Genomic DNA, 9,213 nt, shown 5'->3' with positions numbered 1-9,213 from the left:
GGTGAATCCTCTCACCCCCCACATCTCTGGCCTGTGCCCCAGCTCTTGTATGCATAGATAAATAAATCTTTAAAAAAAATTCAAAAGGTTATCAAGCCCAACCCAAGGAGCTCAAAAGCACTTGTTCTGACAAGCATCCCAGTTAATCCTGAGGCACACTAAAGTTTGAAAGGCACTGCCTCAGGCATTGAAAGCTGCATGGAAACCACTAATGTGACAAAGCAAAAAGCTACCTACACAAGGGAGACAATTTACAGAGGTAGTTATTTCCAGTGCAGATGAAACATTGCTTCGATAAATATATATATCAGTTTATAAGTCACAAAATGGTTATTGAGAAAGTAAAGAATTTAAAAGTTGTGTTAGTTGATAAATGATACATTTAGCTTACGAAACCATTCTGATTTAAGATACACTGTACTGGCATCCCACTCTACCCACCACAACAAAATTTTTTTAGTGATTTCTGGCCATTTTTCCTGAAACCCAGACAGAAAATTTTGTAATTCATCAACTTGTTCTTCTGGAGTAATGGACTTTCTTCCTCAGTACTGAACATCTGTTCCTGCCTGCCCAGTATCCCTCTCCTTAGTAATTCCACTTATGGAAATGTATACTGAAGGCTTCAAAAAAAGGTTTGTGTCCAAAAGCATTGAAGCATTATACATAGTGATGAAAAATGAAATCGCATAGACATTCAACTCTGAAGAATGGTGAGAACTGGTGATGGGATCTATCCTTACTTGAAACAATTTATTGTACAGCCTTTAAAAGTCATGTTTTAATAGCACAGTAAAGTTCTCGTGTTGAGTAAAGGTACAAAAAAGATAATGAACTATCCCATATGATTTGTCAAAACTGACTGGATGTTATTATAAAATGGTGCATTTTACTGTGTAAATTATACTGCAGTAAAGTTGGGGTGGGGGGAGCTCTTAGCTAGTATGAGGCTCAATTTTTGCCGACAAAAATCACCAGGGATCTTGTGAAACACAGCTTCTGACTCAGATTTGGGGTAAGGCCTGTAATTTTGCATTACTAACAAGGTCCCAAGCTTAGTATACCTTCCTTTTGGAGATCCACTTAGAAAAGCAAAGGTGTCAACTATGTACAAGTGCTTCTCAATGTGTGGTCCCTGGACGGTCAGTATCAACATGGCCTGAGAGCTAATTAGAAATTCAAATGGTTATCAAGCCCACCCCAGGACTCCAAAGCACTTGTTTTGACAAGCACCCAGTTAATCCTGAGGCACACTCAAGTTTGAGAAGCACTGCCTCAGGCGCTGAAAGGCCTATGGCAAGTTGCATGAAAACCACTGTGACAAAAGCAAAAAGCTAGCTGCCTGACGGAGGGCTCTGGCAGACACCCCACCAAACAAATGATCAAACAGCACCCCACAGGGAGACTAAACAGTGTAATGTGCTCTGAATGTGATGTGGTGGAATTCTAAGTCATCACCTACCATCATCACCCTGCAGTATTCTTGTCAACAAAATGCAACCTGAACCTAATGAGCAATCAGACAAGCGCAATTCTAAAACCAATTTCCACTGAAAGGGTAAGCTTGGTCACTCTACAGACAAAGCAGATGGGGCTCAACCACAGAGAGAGTTAACTGGGTCCCTCCCAAATGTCAGCCTTGAATCTCCAACCCTGAATCTCGGTCTTGATGTTTTTGATTTAGAAATATTTAGTCCACCTGACATGACATGATTAAACTTACGAGTTGGATATAAGATTCTTCGCTTGAAGACAAAGAAACACAGGAATGATGAAATAAACCCATAGTATTTATACCTCTATGTTAAGTATAGGATAGGTTTCAAAATCATTCCAGAAAATGTGTCTATATTACATATTTTGAATGTTTAAGAGAATCTGACACTAGGGATTCTGACAAGGTTGGCCTTGTAATTTCTATTTAATGTGTAATTTATTTTTAGATGTCTTTTTTTTTAAAGATTTATTTATTTATTTATACAAGCACTGGGTACAGTCAGAAGCACGGGAGGGTGAGAGAATTCACCAGAGCCAGAGCAGGGAACAGAACAGGCAGACTGACGAAATACACTGCTGAGGGGAGCAGCGGGCGTAGCAGGAGAGGTCTGTCGTGCCATGTGGGACCCTCACCGGCGGCTGGGGATTGAACCGGCACTGCAGAGGCTGCAGGCAGCTTCGCAGCCCAGCGCTCAACTGCTGCGCCACCAGGGGAGGCCCTTTAAATCAATTTTATTGAGACATAATTTACATACATAAATTGCACCCGTTCTGAGAGTACAGACTGATGACCTTTGACGAATGTACGCTCCTGCGTAGCCACCGTCACAGCACGAAACGTTTCCTTCACCACGACTTCTATGTCTCCAACTCCTGACCCCAAGCAGAGATCTGACTGTCCCTTAGCCTTGCCTCTTCTGGACTCAGATGCATGGCACCCTACAATATATACACTCGTGTCTGGTTCTTTCATTCAGCATAAAGTTCTTGAGCTTGATGCATGTTGCTGCATATATCAATAGTTTCCCTGGGTTTTTGCGGGGGGGGGGGGAGGGAAGGGGTTGTTTGTTTTTTCACTGAGTATTATTCCATTGTGTGGGTTTGTTGATCCACTCACCTGTTGATAGATGATGTTTGGGTGTTTCCACTTTGGGTCTATTATAAATAAAGCTGTTATGAACATGAGACTGCAAATCTTTTTTATAGACTTTTTTTTTTCATTTCTCTTGGCTAACTACCTAGAAGTGGAATTGTTAATGTCGACTCATTTGTGAAGTATGTTTAACTTCATAAGAAAATGCTCGACTGTGTTTCAAAGCAGTTGTTTTGTTTTATACGCCTTACATTTTCCCGCAGTACTTTCTGATTCATTTCTTTTGAGTAAGGCAGTATCTTCCTGGCCTCAAGCTGGCCCCAAGACACCCTGCTAAGAACCAAAAGCCAGACCAGTAAATGTTATCGTAGCTGGAGGAAAGGAAGCCCAGCCAGTAGGTGACCTTGTCTTCTGCCCCAGTATCTTTCCATGACTTTCCAGGGCCCGTGCCAAGGGCAGTCCTTTGGTCACAAGATGCTGCTTCAGGGAGATTTGCTTTGGTCTGCTGGCATGTTGGTCTTGAATTGATCTGATCCCACGGTTTCCCGGGTGATGGAGAGGAAGTGGCAGGCTCCTCCAGGCAGGAATTGTGGGTGCTTGCACACCCTGGCATTTACAAGCACTGGCCATTGAGGGCTGCATGGACAGGAAAGGGACTCTGAAAGTCCCCTGACAATGCAAAACCTCCCCTTTCCCCACCCGAATCCTTAAGCAGTTTCTCTCATCTGTGAGTTCACTCTAGTCTTTAACGGAAAGGAAATGCAGACGAGGCTGACTGCAGAGCCCAGCCAACTGGGGCGCAGCTGTTGTCCTTACTAAGCAAAGTTGCTACATGTACAATCTAGAAATGGGTGAGGTGGGGAACAGACCAGGTGGGAGCACACAGTTGTGGTAATAACCCCTCTGCCCAAGGATAAGAAAGCAGGGATGGCGCTTGGTGGAGGCGCATGAAGAAAAGTCCAGGTGTGCAGTGATATGATGGGGCCTGCGGTCGCGGTGACAAGAAAGCCTAAAGACGTTGCCTCTCCCCCGGGGAGAAGCTCCACAGAAACGCAACTTGGGGGAAGACTGGGGGAAACTGAGTATGTCTGACTCCCCATCTCATAATGCATAGTCAATACCAGAAGCAGATGTGGCATGTTGGTTTTATGGCCCCTAGAATAAAGACTGCATTTCCCAGACTTACCCGCGCATAGGCGTGGCCATGGGAGCGCACCCTGGCCAGTGACATGTGAGCAGATAGGTCGCGTGACAGCCGTCTGGGACTTACCTTAACAGAGATGGTCTTGGCCTTTTTCTCCCATCTTCCTCCCTTTCTCCATCTACAGCCTGCAACACAAAAGACTCTGGATCAAGAGGAGCCACCATGCCCAGAGAATGGCTTGAAAGGATCCTACAGCCCCAAAATGCTTTGGGGCCCTGAATCACCCCTCCAGTGCTGAGCAGCCCACCGCCCTCCTCCTCTAAGTGTTTTTGAGCTACTGTTCCGTTTGGGTGCAACAAACTGACTCTTAAATAATTATAGAGCCAATGGAGGAGCTAAGCTTGGACTGGGAAGCAGGGCCCAGCTGGTGATACAGCCGCAGAGCCAAAGGGTGTAACTGGAGCCAAAGGCTGCAGACCAGAGGAGGAGAGAGAGAGGCGGGGGTGACCAGCAAACAGCAGGTCATTCAATCTTGAGGGTTTTCAGGCCTGGGGAAGAGTTGGAAGGGTCCGAGACTGCGTAGGAGGCCCCGGGGGGCCTGCCTAGGAGGCTAACCCATAAGAGCTGCATTCTCAGGCCTCTCACATACCCCACCCCCACCCAGGCTGACCTGAGGACTGAAGATTTGTGCCAGTCATCATTTGGGACATTTTATTTCTATCCAGAACGAGACATTCTGATGACCAGTCGCAGACTGAGTTGGTCACTTACACATCACAGGCCCCAGAGGACAGCAGAGTGAGCAGCTGAGGCCTGGGACCTACCAGGTTTTCGGCATCTCAGACAGAACAGACCCGTTTGCCCTGCCGTCCTCCTACCCTACCTGTTCATCCATCCACCCAACGAATGTTCACTGAGCATCTGCTACTTGCAGGAACTGTTTTGTAGCTGCTGGAGCTAAAACAGTGGCCAAAGCGCCAAAAAGCCCTGCGGACATGCTAACAGAGGAGATGGACGCTACACGGGACAAACGAGAAAAATCCACTGGGTGTGACGTGGTGATCAGTGCAAAGGAGAGAAAGCCAAGAGAGCAGAGAGGGAGCAGGGCTGAATTTTAGTTAGGGCAGCTGGGAAGGCCTCACGAAGAGGCAATACTTGTGTGAAGACTTTGAAAACTGTTAGGGGCACGGGGAGAGGAAATGTGTCCTTTTCTTGATGCCATCACTGGTATTAACTACGGCACAAACACGCATGCGCCTGCCCACAATACCGTGTGCGACTCTCAGCCCCAGGGGCCAGGCGAGGTGTCTGGGACAGAGACTGAACTTGGACCAGGGCGGACGGGCCTCTCGGCCCAGCCCCACCTCAAGTATGGCCAAGAACAGGGCCAAGTGCCTCCAGCTCTGGGCAGCATCAGCGACACCTCCGCACAGGATGGCGCTATCTGGGGAGGAGGCTGGGCCCCAGAGATTGTAGAGTCTCCTGTGTCTGGCCCTGTGGCATCAGGGACCGGGGAGAGCGCTGAGCGAACCGGGGTCTCCACCTCCCACCCCACCCTGGCCCACCACCTTTCCATTCCCACAGTCCCATGGAGTTTTTCCAGGCTGGGCTGCCGGCTTGACCCTGCGGGGGCCCTGGGGACAGGGCAGGGACAGTTCCTGGATAACTGGGGGAGAAGAGGTGTGTCCCTGTGCCCCCGTGGCTGGGGGTGGGGGTCGGAGGTCAGGGAGCAGCTTTGGCAGAAGCAGGTGAGTCAGGTGCGGAGGTCAGCAGCGCCCCCATCCCACATCCTGTTTTGGGAATGTGGAGCCCACACGTGCTTTCCTTTGGACTTCCTCCACAGCCGTGTCTCCCCACCCAGGCCCACTCCCAAGGGGACCCTGCCTGAGGGTGGGGAGGGTTCCCCGGCATTAACCTAGGGATTTTCCAGACTGGGCTGGGCCCCTGAGCCGGTGTGGCTGAGGGCCCCATTCCCACCCCTTCCTGAAATCAGGCAGGGGGCCTCCATCAGCACATGGAAAAACCTGACCGGCCCTCCTGGCTGAAGCGGGGAAGAAATGTCACAGGGGCCAGTCCTGGTGCCCTCTCCCCTCAGGGAAGGGCAGGCCTGACCCAGCTCCAGGACTGGAGCCACCAGCCCCGCACAAGGCCTGTGGGCCCTGGGACAACGCCTGGGCAGCTCAGCCGGACTGAAGGGGGCAGCTCCCTGACGGCCTAGGAGCACAGGCCCCGGAGCCAGCCCGCCTGGCGCGCCTGGCCTGCCATTACTCTTTGTGTGACTGGAGCACGAGTGGCCTGGACCCTCTGAGCCCCCAGCTTCCCTCGGGCAGCGCTATCAAGAGGATTAAATGAGCCAATTCATGTAACCACTCCACAAAGGAGCAGGGGGCCTGGCCCAGAGCAGGGGCTCGGGTCTGGGATGGGAACCACGTCCAGGTGGGTCCTAGAAAGGCAGGGGACAAACAAAACCCCTCAACCTGCAGTGTCCCTCCCCTAGTCACTCAGCTCATCCTAACCGCCACCCCACGGGCAGCTTCTCCTGCCACTGAGAGCAGGAGGAGGCCACTCGAAGAAAAGAACCTTTCTCTATGGATTTTTTACACGATAAAATAACGTGTTCATGACAGTAAATCCAGAAATTACAGAAAAGCCAGAAGGAAGCAAAAGCTCTTACTCAGCTGCTAAGTCAGTGGACACCTTCGTGTTTTTCCAAGTGCCGTGTTTTCTGGGCTGGGGATTTTCTGTTCCCTGTGACGTGACTAGGGCCTTAGCATTAAGATGCAGAGCAGCAAGGAGGCCTGTGGGTCCCACTGGCCCCATCTCCTGAGCTGACAGGCCAGAGGCCCTGGCCCAGAAGAGCTCAGTGGCAGGTCCAAGTGGCAGATCTGCAACCAGACCTAGTCCATGTTTGCTGCCTCTTAAAACATGCCCCCCGCCCCCCAACACTAGCACCAGACCTCCCTCTGGCAGCCATGAAGACCACCTGAGGCCTTGGAGGGAGTTTGTGGAGAACCCGCTTCCATAGGCCCCTGGTTCCCTCATAGGGGGAGCAGCTCTGGTTAACCCCCTTCCCTTTCCACATGGGAGAGGGACACAGGCTCCGGGGTGAGGGGTGGAACCGGGAGGGGGGTTGAGGGGGGGAAGGGAGGGGGCAGAGCCCAGCAAGGGGTGTGCCTTGTGTCTGTCCCCTAGGGTGGAACCAGCCAGCAGGGTCACCCTGTCCCTTTAAGAGAAGGGGGAGCGCTAGCCCCTCTGGGCCATCCTGTCCTGTCATCCATCCCGGCCAAATCTGAAAGGGAAAATGAAAGAGGGCCCAGGAGGACTAGGTCCCAGCCATCTCCCAAGGCCCCACGCACGCTCCAGCACCCCAACTCCAGCCACAGGTGAGTCAGGTGGGGTGAGGGTCTGGGGCACCAGGGGCCTGGGAGAGTGAGGGGGAAGGTTTTGAGGACATGCGGGAGCTGGAAGCTGGGGGTGCCGGGGCAGATGGGGGGCTGCCGGCCTATGTTGGGGTCGGAGTGGCAGGGGACCCCAGGGAGAGAGGATCCGGAGAGAGCACAGAGATGTGGAAGCAGAGAGTTCCACAACTTTGTGTCTGACACCCCCGCCCCCGGGCCCCCGCATTTGGAAGGAACCGACTGCACTGAGAAGAGTAAGAGAGATGGTGGGTAGCCAGGTGGGGCCCCACCTGTCCCGGGTACCAAGCTGGGTCTGGCGTCCTGGCTTCAGAAGCCGCCCCGGCGGCGCCAGCACCCGCGCACCCCGGGCGCCCCCGGCCGGCTGTGTTCCTTCCACCAACGCGCCGCGTCCCTCGGGCTCCGGTTCCAGGAATCCGGACTCGGGGGGAGCGCAGGCCCCACGAGGCCGACCCAGGGGTGTCCCACCAGCGGGCGGGCCCCTCCCCCCTCCCCGGCACCCACGGCCCCCGGTGAAGGCGCTTGACAATCACCCCCTCGGCCGGGCTCCCGCGCCCGGGCTCGCGCGCCCAACCCCGGCCTGGCGCGCCCCACTCACCCCGCCGCCGGGGGGCGGCGCCGGGCCCCGCGGGCCCCGCGGTGGGGTCCCGCGCCGCCGGCCTCTGACGCGCGGGTCCGTCCGCAGCGCCATGGGCGAGTGGGCGTTCCTGGGCTCGCTGCTGGACGCCGTGCAGCTGCAGTCGCCGCTCGTGGGCCGCCTGTGGCTCGTGGTCATGCTGATCTTCCGCATCCTGGTGCTGGCCACGGTGGGCGGCGCCGTGTTCGAGGACGAGCAGGAGGAGTTCGTGTGCAACACGCTGCAGCCCGGCTGCCGCCAGACCTGCTACGACCGCGCCTTCCCGGTCTCGCACTACCGCTTCTGGCTCTTCCACATCCTGCTGCTGTCGGCGCCGCCGGTGCTGTTCGTCGTCTACTCCATGCACCGCGCCAGCAAGGGGCCGCGCGGCGCGGACGCCGAGCCCGAGGCGGGGGCCGCGGGGGGCGCGGCGGGGCGCGGGGGGCCGGCGGGCGGGGGCGCGCGCCGCTGCTACCTGCTGAGCGTGGCGCTGCGCCTGCTGGCCGAGCTGGCCTTCCTGGCGGGCCAGGCGCTGCTCTACGGCTTCCGCGTGGCCCCGCGCGTCGCGTGCGCCGGCGCGCCCTGCCCGCACACGGTCGACTGCTTCGTGAGCCGGCCCACCGAGAAGACGGTCTTCGTGCTCTTCTACTTCGCCGTGGGGCTGCTGTCCGCGCTGCTCAGCGTGGCCGAGCTGGGCCACCTGCTCTGGAAGGGCCGCTGCCGCCCCGCGGCCGAGCGCGACAACCGCGGCCCCCGCGCGCGCGAGGAGGCGCAGAAGCTGCTCCCGCCGCCCCCCCCGCCGCCCCCCGCGCTGCCCCCGCGGCGCCCCGGCCCCGGCCCCGACGCCCCGCCCGCCTACGCGCACCGGGCCCCGGCCGGCCCCGGCGAGGGCAGCGGCAAGGCGACGCCGGGCGCGGGCCGCCGGGACCTGGCCATCTAGCCGCGGCGCGGCCCGGGGCGGGGGCCGGTCCCTTCGCCCCCCCACCCCCGCGCCCCGGCTCCGCGGGAGCCGTCGGCGGACCCGCCCGGCGGGAGTCGCGCGCTCGCGCCTGAGCCCCGGAGAGCGAGGCCGGCGGGGCGGGGAGTGGACCGCAGAGGGCAGAGCGGGGCGGAAGGCGGGGGCGCCGGGCCGTCCGGGTGCTTTTACTGGGGCAAAACCCACTGCGGCGCCCGGGGGTTCCCCGGGGGGGCTCGCGGCGGGTGCGCGCTGGACACCGCGGGCGCCCGGGACCTGCGAGCGCCTGGCTGGGGCGCGTGCGGGGCCGGGTGAGCGCTGTGCGCGCGTGTGCCCGTGCACGTGTGCCTCCTGTGCGGGCGCGTTGTGCACCTGTGTTTCCCTGTGAGTTCTGGCTCTCTCTCTGTGTGTGTGTGTGTGTGTGTGTGTGTGTGTGTGTGTGTGTGTGTGTGTGGTGGGCTCTGATTTGCACTGCACGGGCGGCCCCCATCC

The 9,213-nt window shown here is 56.5% G+C and overlaps 1 protein-coding gene across 1 annotated transcript; it reads left to right on the top strand.

Moving 5' to 3' along the window:
* The first annotated feature begins 7,052 nt into the window (after positions 1-7,052).
* On the top strand, positions 7,053-8,706 carry GJD3 (gap junction protein delta 3). The gene is made up of 2 exons (XM_037494737.1): positions 7,053-7,117; positions 7,836-8,706. The coding sequence occupies exon 2, from the start codon at positions 7,840-7,842 to the stop codon at positions 8,704-8,706; it is 867 nt and encodes a 288-aa protein (XP_037350634.1). The 5' UTR covers positions 7,053-7,117; positions 7,836-7,839.
* The last annotated feature ends 507 nt before the right edge of the window (positions 8,707-9,213 follow it).

Source organism: Talpa occidentalis, unplaced genomic scaffold (genome assembly GCF_014898055.3).
Source record: "Talpa occidentalis isolate TD23 unplaced genomic scaffold, MPIMG_talOcc4v2.1 talOcc4.7, whole genome shotgun sequence".
Taxonomy (NCBI): Eukaryota; Metazoa; Chordata; class Mammalia; order Eulipotyphla; family Talpidae; genus Talpa; species Talpa occidentalis.
Note: the sequence above shows the minus strand (reverse complement) of the source record. Positions and strands in the feature narration are given on the sequence as shown.